The following is a 12,879-nucleotide window of genomic DNA, read 5'->3' as shown; positions in this document are numbered from 1 at the left end:
TCTACGTCCAGGATTTCTCGGGAGACTTGGCAGGCACTAAGTGACAGCAAGTCAGAAACAGACAAGAAGTCCAGCGGTTTCAGACTACAAGAGTTGGAGGACCTCACCGAGGAATACCCGAACCCGCAGCAGACAGATTTGCTGCTGACCTCAGTGAGGCGCTTGCGCAGCGGGCGGGAAGGGTCCCCGCCCACCTCGCGGGTGTGCGGCTGCGCACAGAGTCGCCGCCACCCGGAACCGCTGTGCTGAGCTCGCGCCACGTCTCTTCAGGGGGCCCCTCCCCGCTCCCTGCTGTCCCTGCTGTCGCTGCTCCGGGAGCCTAGAGAGGACCAGGCCCAGAGCATCATGGGCAACGAGGCTCCGCGCGCTTCATCCTTTCAGATGCTGCTTCTGCTGCTTCTGCTCCTGCTCCGGGCCGAGCCACTGCGGAGCGCCGAGCTCACCTTCGAGCTGCCGGACAATGCCAAGCAGTGCTTCCACGAAGAGGTGGAGCAGGGCGTGAAGTTCTCTCTGGATTACCAGGTGCGGCCCTAGCCGCGTCTCACTAGGCTACGGGTGCGCCGCCATCCGGAGAGGCCAAGATTAGCCACCAAAGGCTGAGGGGGTCGGGGATAACCCTAGACCGGTTGATTTCTCCCTAAAAAGAAACTGTTTGTATCTGCCAGAGCCCTCCCGAAGTGGGCCAGGGGGATTGGGGAGTTAGGCAGGCTACCGGTGAGCACCCAGAATAGGGAGGCCTGTTATCGTCCCCTGTAGAATGGACCAGAATGTCCTCCAGGAGCCTTCCACTCTATGACCACCAGTGTTATTTAGCTGGACACAGGGTGGCAGTCTGTCCCAACTGTCTCTTGGGCTGCGTGTCTGGCAGGTGCTGAAGACAGCTGCATCATTTACAGTTGGAGTTTGGGGTGAGATAGTTGGAGTGATTAAGGGGTTTTTGGAAAGGAGGGTTCAGTGCAGACTTCGAATCCTGTCAGTGTATACAACACTCACACATCCTCCTTCCCCAATGGTGCGGCGATGTGGCTTGCCTCTTTGCTTACCATATGGCTCAGCAAAGTCAGGTCCTGCACTTTGGTCTCCATGGACGGATCTCATAGCTAACAGTTAGTTGTTTTGGTAAAGGCTCAATCCCCTAGGGTTTGAGGGATGAGTGAGCACAGTAAAACAAGACTTCTAGAAATGAGGTGATACAGGTAGCCCAATTGTGTACATCGAGGAGCCCTTCCGTGGCAGAAGCTCTGAAGGCTGCTTCTGCTGGAAGACAATTTTATGTATGATGCAGTCACCGATGAGACCCCTCTCACATCTAGGGACAACATGCAGAGTTGTGTGTATGTGCCTGTCTGAGCACAGGCAGCCTAAGAACAAGAATAGCGTCCTTGATATGGCCAGTGAAGCTCCAGAAGCCTTTGGGAGTAGGCATGCTCCATCAGTGGGGGTAAATCTGTAACCACCAAGGAGATAGCCTTTGGGCATGTCTGTGAAGGGGTTTCTAGATTAGATTGAAGTGGGAAGAGCCACCCTAAGTGGGAGTACCATCATTCACCAGGCTGAATAAAAAGGAGGAAACCAGCTGAATACTAGCATTCATCTTTCTCTGCTTCCTGACTCTGGATGCTATGTGACCAGCCCCTCTCCCCTCCCCACCCCCCACGACCTTCATGCTCCACATGCTATGCCTTCTCCCTGATGAACTATGCCTTCAGATTTATTTGCTAGCCAAATAAATTTGAATTTATTTCCTTGAATTGCTCCTGTCAAATGTTTTGTCTTAGCATCAAATAAAATGCTGAGTACAGTGGTCACTGCCTCTTAACTGCTCAAGGTCAGCAGGACGGGAAGCGTCTTGACATCTGTGTTGGAAACCTCGAGGGTTAAATTACAGAATGTTTAATGTGGTCCCCATTAGGTTGGTCAGTAGGTCAGCATTTCAAAGAATTGGTTGCCTCCCCCATCACTGCACCCTTTTTGTGGTTGTCAGGTTATCACCGGAGGCCACTATGATGTGGACTGCTATGTGGAAGACCCCATGGGCAACATCATCTACAGGGAGACCAAGAAGCAGTATGACAGCTTCACGTACAAGACGGGGGCCAAGGGCGTCTACCGGTTTTGCTTCAGTAATGAGTTCTCCACCTTTTCTCACAAGACCGTCTACTTTGACTTCCAAGTGGGTGACGAGCCCCCCATTCTCCCAGACATGGGGAATAGGGTCACGGCTCTCACTCAGGTGAGTGTGCATGACAGTGACAGGACTAGGGGAACCCTCCCACTCTCAGCATGTTCCTGCTTTTTTGTCCTTGTCCTAGCTGATGAGCCGGAATCACCCTCTAGTTGTAAAAGACTCCATCCCACTCCCGGTCTCCTGTTTCTAGCCAGAGCCCTCTCATAGCTGGTGCTTTTCCTCTCCACCCTTCCAACTGTCTCTCTCACCATAGCACCTCTTCCAAAATTCTGTCATGTACCTGTCTGCTGTGTGATATGCTCAGATCCTGAGGACCAACGTCCTGCTTCAGGCGTGTGTTGGGTGAGGGTAAGACAAGCTGCTGTAACAAACCCATCTGTCAGTGCCTAGCATGCTGGGAGTCTTGGAAAAGGTTGGACGGTGACTTGGGAATCCAGGCTGTGTGTGTTTTGTTTTTGTTTTTTAAATTCTCACTTCCTCTTCATATTTTCTTTTTCTCCCTCCCCTCCCTTTCCACTTTCCCCTTTATTGTTATCTCCTATCTCTTCCTCTTTCCCTTCCTTTCTATTCTTTCTCTTTTTCTTTTTTTTCTGAACTTGGGTCCTGGTGCTTGCTAAGCACATGCTGTAGTACAGAACTTTGTCCTGCGCCTCAAGGCTCTTTCTTAACATCCTTCTCCCTTCCCTTGGGATTCAGAGTTCTCTGTCCCTGGATAGCAAAAGAGGCAGAAACGAGAAAGGCACAGCTGTTGCTTCAAAGCCTTGGCACATAGCACATCCACTCATGTCCCTTTGGTGACTACTTGTGTAGTAAGTCAGGACAGGGTGGCTACTAAGTACAATCTCTGAACAATGCTCCACTGTGGAAGAGAAGTTGTGACAATGATGGAGGATTGCTAGCTCCCATTGACTCCCATGGCTCTCGGGATTATTGACTAACCCCAGCCTCCATCTGGAGTTCTCCCTCTTTCTATATAAGCTCTTTCTTCCTCTTACACACGGGCTGGGCTTCCCAAGGGCCAGGACTCTGATATCTGTCTACTTTTATATTCTTGATACCTTGATGTAGGAGGCATTACACACAGAGGAGTTCACCAAACATTTGTCTTATGACTGATCACCATGGCCTGGGGAACCTGTAAGACAGGAATAACCATCTTATTTCACTACCAAAGCCAGAGTTTCTCAAGTCTCTAAGGAAGCCAAGCTTTCCTCCTGTGTGCTCTCTGAGGAGACCATATGTTCTATTTCTCTGTGACTCATGTCCAGTCTCCCACCATCTCTGGGCAGTTAGAGAATGAAGTTTCCCAGTACAATACCCAGTATGTTCATTTGGCTATTTAAATAGAAGTTGGAAGATCCAGCGGAACGGATAGATTGTTCTGTTGGTTCTGTTGGTCACTGATGAAACTGTGGACTTTTAGGAATCCCTCTTGGGCCAGTGGGAGAAAGTGAGAGAGAAAAGGTTAATGTGTTAGAGCAACAGAGAAAGCCTTTCTCGGAGTTTCAGTTCCAGTGTAAGTCTGTTGCAGGGAGGAGTGCAGGTGGAATTTGTAAAGTTCCTCTTTCACTGGCCCGTTTTTCTCAGGATCATATGGTTCCTCTTTAAGCCAGTGCCCACTTTCCCACATCCCCTGAAGCAACTAACTGAAATGTTGTGGTAACAAGCTTTGTGGTAGACTAGTACTAGTGGGAGACCCCAGTGGATGGGGAGGTAGCATGCATCTAAGATAAGGGAGTGCTTTTGAGTCTGTGTGTCACTATTAGTGGCATACTGCTTTGGGGAGGGCTTATGCCATGTGCCCTAATCATGTGCTGTGGTTGATATATGTCCCCCCCTCCCCAGGGGTTCATGTGCTGTGGTTGATACATGTCCCCCCCTCCCCAGGGGTTCATGTGCTGGAGACTTGTCTCCAGTTAGCAGCATGGAGAGGGGGTGGACATATACTGAAGTGTTAGGCTAGGGCCAAAGGTCAGAGGAATTCCTACTCAGTAGATCCAGTGACCACCAGGTTTCTGAGTTTGCTGGGACAGAAATGAACTTAGAGAATGGATTTCTAACTCAGAGAACCAAAGGAGCCATTCTCTGGTGCTTAAAAACAAAGTACTTGTGGATTTATATAATTGAAAATGTGTGTTTATACATATTTGTATATATACACATACATGTATGACATACACAGCCTATGACTGATGTGTCTTTATTCACTTTTCCTTCTGATGATCTCCTTTGTTCTTAAGTTCTCTGACTTTAAACTACCCCCTGAGCCCACTCCCATCCAGCATAGGGGCTTTCTTTTTTTTCTTTTTTCTTTAATTTATTTTTTATTAGATATTTTCTTTATTTACATTTCAAATTATATCCCGTTTCCTGTTTTCCCCTTGGAAAAAAACTCTGTTTCTTCCCCCCTTTGCCTCCTCACCAACCCACCCTCTCCCTTTTCCTGGCCCTGGCATTCCTCTACACAGGACCAAGGGTCTCTCCTCCCCTTGATGACCACTAGGCCATCCTCTGCTATACATACGCAGCTGGAGCCATGAGTCCCACCATGTGTACTCTTTGGTTGGAGTTTTAGTCCCTGGAAGCTCTGAGAGTACTAGTTAGTTCATATCGTTGTTCCTCCTAAGGGGCTGCAAACCCTTCAGCTCCTTGGGTCCTTTCTCTAGCTCCTTCATTGGGGGCCCTGTACTCAGTTCAATGGATGGCTGTGAGCCTCTACTTCTGTATTAGTCAGGTACTGTCAGAGCCTCTCAGGAAACAGCTAGATCAGGCTCCTGCCAGCCAGCACTTGCTGGAATCCATAATAGTGTCTGGGTTTGGTGACTGAATATGGGAAGGATTCCCAGGTAGGGCAGTCTCTGGATTGTCCTTCCTTCAGTCTCTGCTCCATACTTTGTCACTGCAACTCCTTCCGTAGGTATTTTGTTCCCCCTTCTAAGAAGGATCGAAGTATCCACACATTGGTCTTCCTTCTTCTTGAGTTTCTTGTGGCTTGTGAATTGTATCTTGGGTATTCTGATCTTCTGGGCTAATATCCACTTATCAGTGAGTGCATACCATGTGTGTTCTTTTGTGATTGGATTACCTCACTCAGGATGATATTCTCCAAATCCATCCATTTCCCTAAGAATTTCATAAATTCATTGTTTTTAATAGCTGAGTAGTACTCCATTGTGTAAATGTACCACATTTTCTATATCCATTCCTCTGTTGAAGGATAACCCCCAACCATAAAAGTTTTTTTCTTTGCTACTTTATAAGTGTAATTATGCTATGGTTATGAATCATAATGTAAATATCTGAAATTTCTGATGGTTTTAAACAGCCCCTGTGAAAAGGTCCTTTGACCACCAAAGGAATTGCTATACCCATGTCAACAGAGCACTCACTCAGGACGTCATTCACTCAGGGCTTCCTCTACTACACCATTAACATTAATCAATTCTAGTTTGCATTTCTATTGTAAAAGATTCATTATGCTATGTGTATGAGTGTTTTGCCTGTATGTACACCAAAGAGCAACCAATGCCTTTAACCATAGTTGTCTCCATGAGCTATTTGCCCAGCCCCATTATTACTGTTTTTTTATGTGTGTGTGTGAGCCAATGGGGTTTAGTTAGTTAAGAATACTTCTAATTATCATTAGGAGCATGGGTAAAAGTTTTTTATTGGAACCTGAATGACTTACCGCCTTATCAGTAGCTGTTTCTCTTGCAGCAACAGTTAACTCCTATAGATAGATCCTCAGTAAGAGGCTGGGTCTTGTGACTCTTTCCTCCATGATAGTGTTGACAAGTCCAGTCTTGTGCAGCCAATCACAGTGCTGGAGTAAGGACTCAGTGCTGTTGAGCAGGCCTGATGTATTAGCTGTCTGTTACCACAGACACGGTGGATGGATGCCACACCCATCTCTCACCTCACAACTCTGGGTGCTAAGAGTCTGAGCAGGCCCAATGGGCCTTTCCTCATGGCCTCAGAGAGCTAAGATGCAGTTTCTGACCAGCTTGTGTATATGCTTAGAAGAGGAAATGTCTGCATTCTTGTTAGTCGGTTACTGGCCAGATTCCCTTAGCCATATGGCCAAGGACCCTGTTTCATTAACAACCATTTTCCTGTCAGCCCCTTGAGACATTTTGCTGATTTTTGTAGGGTTTTCTTCTTTGTTCCAGGGAGAGAGAATATCTGCTGTAAGGGCTTGTGTGAGTAGATCCAGCTGTGGTACCATCTCCCTCTCTGTCTTTTTTTTTTTTTGAGACAGGGTTTCTCTGTGTAGTCTTGGCTGTCCTGGAACTCACACTGTAGACCAGGCTGGCCTCGAACTCAGAAATCCGCCTGCCTTTGCCTCCCAAGTGCTGGGATTAAAGGCATGCGCCACCGCCCAGTTCCCTCACTGTCTTAAGGCCAGCTGTTTCAAGTAACATTGTAACTAACGAAGGGCGGCTCCCCATGTCTTAAATTCCTGGGTAGGGAGCAAGGACCAGTGGTGGTGGTGGTGCAGATATTTGCAGAGATCTGTCTACAACATAGACTGTTTTAGCAGGCATAAGAAACTGTGAAGTTAAGTGTGGGCATCTGCCTGTATGTGCATGGTTGTATGTTCATACGTGTTTGTGTTTATACATGAAACTGTAAGCATACAGTAGAAGTCCGGCATAATTGAGTCTAGTTCATAGGGCTTGTTAGTTCGTTGGGTATCTCAAGCAGTTCTTCTAGCCTCTTGGAGCTCAATTTCTCGTCAAAAAAGATAAGTAAGCTATGATCTGGCTTCCTTGACTGGAGGTGGTGATTGAGTCTGTCAGAGCATTATGAAGATTAAATAAGAGACACAGAATATGGCTTGTGCACATAGGCTGATTCTGGACACATAGGCTATTTCTGTCACTTAACTTGTGTGATTGAATAAGTTGCTCTCTTTGAGTTGCTCCCTCACTCCAGGTTATCTGTACGATTGTGAAACCACATAAAGTGCTTACCACAGGTGCCTCAGAGGCACCAGTAGATGATGCCTAGGATTTGGCAGTAAACCTTGGCTCCTGGATTCTACCCTGCCTGACTTAGGGTTAGCAACTGACTACTGTTTTCTTCCTGCCTAGATGGAATCTGCCTGTGTAACTATTCACGAGGCTCTGAAGACTGTGATCGACTCCCAGACACATTATCGACTGCGGGAAGCTCAAGACCGAGCCCGAGCTGACGACCTTAATAGTCGAGTGTCTTACTGGTCTGTAGGCGAGACTATTGCCCTGTTTGTGGTCAGCTTCAGCCAGGTGCTGCTGCTGAAAAGCTTCTTTACAGAAAAACGACCCATTAACAGAGCGGTCCACTCCTAGCCCTGCAGTCCCACCCGCCAGCCCTTCACACCTCTAGGGTCGCAGGTTCCTACAGGGATGTCGGTGTGACACAGGGTAAAGGGAGAGCTGCAAGGAGACCAGAGGCCACACTTTGTTGTTTGTGCACGTATCTGATTCTTGCACTCCAGCAACTGAAGCTTATAGAGCCCAGTAATCTGATTATATTGTGTGTATAACATTGGCTAAAAATGTTTACGGGTCAACCTAGGGATTGGCCACTATGGGAGGGCAGTGATCCAGCATCCGGTCTGCGGGAGAACTCCAAGTACCTGGGCTTCCAGGGCAGCTTAGGGTTCTGCCACTACTCCATGATACATCGGTCTTTAGGTTGTTGTGTCTTCTTCCATCTTGAGGAGAAAGGGACCTTGCCTTCCCTTCCTCAGCCTCTCTATTCCTGAGGAAAGCAGGTCTAACCTGGATGCAGTAGGGTCAGACATACAACCAGGCCCCAAATAGAGAGTGAGTGCCCTTGGTGATCGATGTCTCCTGGAGGCAGAACTGTGCTAATAAAAAACCAAGATTGAGCACTCTGGAGTGGTATGTGCCTCTATTTTTCTTAAAGGAACTTCTAACTTGATGTGGAGCACGAGTGTGTATGTAAACAGTGTGATAGAGAAAGTGTGTGGGCTGGAGCTATATACAGTATGGGTAGAGATGTTGAGAGGAGCCAGTGAACCATGCCCCTTCCAAGAGAATGGTAGCAGGAAGACCCCTCATTCATTCAGCAGGCTGCATATACAGGGTTTCCTCTGTGTCAACAACCGAGCCCTAATGTTCATGATCTGCTTCCTCATTTCCTGTTAGTTAGATGTCATCTCTCAATTTAGAGTGACACCATCGTATTTGTCCCAATGTCCTTCTGTTAGGAAGGAATTAATGCATAATTAATAAAGAATTAATTATGGAGAATGGTGGGTCCAGGAGGAAGACAGGATGTCCATCTGAAGGAAGAAGCTAGCAAGGATGTGGCGATCCAAGCTGATGGTGGCACTCTGAGAAAGAGGGCAGAACCATCCTTTGAGAAGCTGGCTTGGAAGCCTTACTCCTTAGCTTGAATGAAGTTAGCTTTGTTCTCTGCGTGCTTTCGAAAGTATTTTGTCTCTTATTTTGAATTTAAGTACTCTATATATTATTTATTAAACACTTTTAAGTACTCTAAAAGATTGTTTATTAAACTGCAGGGCAGGGTGAGAAACACTAGATCGACAGCCCATGGGGGCATCTCTGCCCAGATTGACAGCATACTCTGTTTTGGGGCAGTTCTTGCTACATAGCTCACATTAGCCTCCAACTCTCAGTCCCCCTGATATCTCTTTTAACTGATATATACCACCACATCTAGCTTTAATCTGTACTTATATGTTCCCTAGCTGCATGCCTCTTGCTAGCCTCTGCTTCAGTGGGAACCACTAACTTGAACATAGTGTCCTTCAGTCACTGAGGAGTCTGAGGAGTCAAGGCCATTGTTGTAATACAACTTCTCATAGCATATTTCATTGAGAGAGAATGTTCTCTGACTTTTAGAGAAAACAAAAAATAATTGCTAACACTCATTGCTCTATTTATTATAGCTTTATTTAATTATCAAGAACACAGACTAAAGGAGACTGCCCCATTCATTCAATTTTGGATAATGTTTGCAATGAAACTTACAGGTTTTTTTTTCATTGTCTGCCAATATATTTGAGCACATACATACTAATAAATTTAATAATTACCTAACCCCAAAGACGCAATTTTTAACCTGCCGAGTTAAACATTGTTGATGAAGCCATATTTAAACTGAAAGACCTTTAGAGAAATCTAATAGGATACTGCAAATAAGAATTTCAAACATAGAGGAGTTGTGGTGCGTAGGAGAGATGAATTGGAATGCAAGTTTAGGGAGGAAAAGGAAAGATTGAAAATCTGAGCCCACACTGGGTAGTGGATCTCAGGTCCCTTTGATGCCTTTGGATGCACCCAATAGTCATAACCACTAACAAATTAATGTCTAAACAGTGTCTTTCAGAGCCCTGTACTCCTTATGAAAGGTTTTAGATACAAACTTTAAAATGTTGGGAGACCTTATGGTTTCTCCAGCCTTCTTTGTGTATTCAAGAGAAAAAATAGAAGGTACTTCCTCACATCAAGCCTGGGCTCCCTGGGGGAGACTCCCATTTCACATGCAGAAGGAGGCATTCTATGTTGCATTAGAGTAGGAATCCTCAGTTGGTTTGGCCATTTGGGGCATGAATCCAGGTCTACAATACATTGCTGTGTCATCAAGGACAAGATGATGATAGCTTCTCTGGACTGTCCTTATTGGTGATGTGGACATAAGAGAGTGTTCTAACTGGACAGGGAGTTCAGCTATATGCATCACTATTGAGCAGAATTCACTCTCTTATAGCAAAATCTATTTGACTTTAAACTTGGATGCTGCTGGCAGGTGGATGGCACAGCTGTTAGCAGTTTACCCAGGAGACTGAGAATCCCTATGGGAAGAGAAAGGAGATTCTCACTTTGAGGGTTAATATTCTTGAGGGAGGGAGGAGGGGCTTTTCAAAACTGAGGGCTGGGAACACAGAAGGTATAAAGTTGGCACTTTCAGGAACTTATGTCTAATTCCCACAGAGGAGGGAGAAGTGGGAGCGAGGGAAATGGGAGAGAAATCCAGTGAAATACGATGTGCTTCATACCATAGATTCCAGAAACAAGTGGAGCTTCTGCAGGGGCGTCTCTAAAGTCCTTATGAATGTGGACAGTCTGGGACTTGCCCCAACAGTGCTGATTCTGGCTGCCCTGGGACACAGCCCTGTGCCAGTCAGATGACTGCAGTGTGATATGAAAGAGCTGTAACATTTGAGGCTCAAATACGGTTGCTGTCAGACACCCTCCACAAGACCACCCCAAGTAGACATCTGTTAAAATACATTTTTTGTTGTTGTTGTTTCTAAATAGATTCAAATCCTAAGCCTCCTACTAGGTATCAAGTTAATATATATGTCTTCTTTGTTTGTTTGTTTGTTTGTTTTTGTTTTGTGAGACAGAGTTTCTCTGTATAGCCCTGGTTATCCTGGAACTCACTCTGTTGACCAGGCTGGCCTTGAACTCAGAAATACACCTGCCTCTGCCTTTCAAGTACTGGGATTAAAGGCATGTGCCACCACTGCCTGACTGTTAATAAATATGTCTTAGTTAGGGTTTCCATCGCTGTGAAGAGACACCATAACCAAGACAATTCTTATAAAGGAAAACATGTAATTGGGGCTGGCCTACACTATCAGAGGTTCAGTCTTAATAACTGATGCATGGTGGGAAGCATGGCAACATGCAGGCAGACATGGCGCTGGAGGAGCTGAGAGTTTTACATCCTGATTTGAAGGCAGCCAGAAAAAGATGATCTTCTGCATGCAGCCAGGTGGAGTAAAGAGCTTAAGCATAGGAACCCTCCAAGGTCCTCCTACACAGTGACACACACCCTCCAACAAGGCCACCCTTCCTAATCATGCCACTTCCCGTGGGTCAAGAATATTTGAACCACCACAATATGTTAAAGGTTTTACTGTATTCCTGAATCAGTAGAGTCTGGTTTCCTAATGGTTCAAAAGAGAACTCGAAGAACAGACATCGATTCAGAGCTATGACGTAAGCTCTGAGGCACTGAGGCAAGCTAGTCAGTAACCCAGGAGGATGTGCTATATAAAGACAGGAGTTCTAAAAATAGACCAAGACTAGTAGGAGTTAGATGGAGGGGTACACAGAAATCTAGATGTTTTACTTCCATTGTTTGCCATAAACATGTTCTTCCCCTCTCAAAATCTAAAGGGGCCACTGAGTTATCACCACCCATTTCCCCAACCGATGTTTTTTTTTTTTCTAAGATCCCATGTGTTTGAGGGTTGAGTAAGACTTCTAAGCTGTAGAAACATAGGGATGAGGTTGTAAGTAAATGGTTTAGAAAATCGTTCGCTACTTTTCTGACATTCAAAGACAATGAAGCAGCTCCTGCTGAAGCTCTCTAGTGAATGTCAGTCAAAGTATATGCTGCTTCCTTTGGACTTTGCTTCAATATCAGCTTTAAAAAGTCATGTTTTGGGGGTTGTCAGTGGTTCATTAGGTAAAAGTGCTTGCTACCAAACTTGAGAAACTGAGTTCAATCCCCGGGATCCACATGGTAGAGGGTGGAAAACGGACTCCTGTAGGTTGTTCCCTGGCCTCCACTTGTGTATCATGATATGTTTATGCCCCTTCCTAGTGCCCTCTCCCTCCCTCTCCCTTCCCCCTTCCACTCCCTTCCTCCCCCCATCTCATCATACACATGTGTACACACCCTCTTACAAACAAACTAAATATGTAAATGATTTAAAAGTCATCTTACCAATTGTTTCCATGGCAAAGCAGAAGAGGTTGAAGTAGGGTGGATATTTTATGTAGTACAAGAGGAAGAAAAAGTCACGACCCTCTCTAGGATCATTATGCAACTTTCTGAATATAACCTGGCTTATTATACAGTTTGCCTTCAAGAAGAGAAGAACTAACTGCATTTCAGTTTTATAAAAGCATTACCTCAGTGTATGAAGTTATGTTTCTGGTAATTAAGATACTGGCTTAAAATAAACCCCTTGTCCTGACTTCAGACAAGATCTTCCCCTCTGTGGTCTTATGACTTAGTGAAGGCTCAAAGTAGTGGAACCAAATGACAGGGATTGAAATCTTGAGCTCAACTATCTATTTCCTCTTGTAGATTGAGTCTCTGAGAGATTTTGTCAGTGATGAAAAATCACCTAACAAAGATGCACCTCTAGTAATGGGGGGTATGGAGCCTGAGCTAGCCATCTTCTGTAACCAGGCAAAGCTATGGGGGTGTGGAACCTGTAACCAGGCATCTTACAGTGGAGGGCCTGGACAGCAACACAGCCACAAGACCTTGGACATACAATTTGTCCTGCCAACAAAATATATTGGGGTAGCAGTGACTCAGAACTTGTGGGAGTGGCCAGCCAATGAATGGCCCAACTTGAGAACTAACCAGGAGAAGGAGCCAATGTCTGATACTCCCTGGAGGGCCAGGAACCAGAGGCTTGATAACCCAGAGACCTAGGATAGACTGGCAAAAAAAACCAAAACAAGCAAGCACCTAGTAATACTTCTAGACCAGAGCCTAGCATAACTCTTCAAAGAGGTTTCATCCAGCAACTGATAGGAGCAGATACAGAGAGCCACAGCTCAATGAACCCTGAGGAAGATGGGGATGAAGGGTTGTAGGAGCAAGAGGACATCAGAAGAGAATGTCTCACAGAATCAACTAAGCAGGGCTCAAAAGGACGCATAGAGACTGAAGTGATTCTCAGGGAG

The 12,879-nt window shown here is 45.8% G+C and overlaps 1 protein-coding gene across 1 annotated transcript; it reads left to right on the top strand.

Moving 5' to 3' along the window:
- The first annotated feature begins 218 nt into the window (after positions 1–218).
- On the top strand, positions 219–8,066 carry Tmed3 (transmembrane p24 trafficking protein 3). The gene is made up of 3 exons (XM_031345046.1): positions 219–522; positions 1,985–2,233; positions 7,282–8,066. The coding sequence occupies exons 1-3, from the start codon at positions 346–348 to the stop codon at positions 7,516–7,518; spliced, it is 663 nt and encodes a 220-aa protein (XP_031200906.1). The 5' UTR covers positions 219–345; the 3' UTR covers positions 7,519–8,066.
- The last annotated feature ends 4,813 nt before the right edge of the window (positions 8,067–12,879 follow it).

Source organism: Mastomys coucha, unplaced genomic scaffold, assembly GCF_008632895.1.
Source record: "Mastomys coucha isolate ucsf_1 unplaced genomic scaffold, UCSF_Mcou_1 pScaffold23, whole genome shotgun sequence".
NCBI lineage: Eukaryota > Metazoa > Chordata > Mammalia > Rodentia > Muridae > Mastomys > Mastomys coucha.
This window is presented reverse-complemented; position numbering and strand designations above follow the sequence as displayed.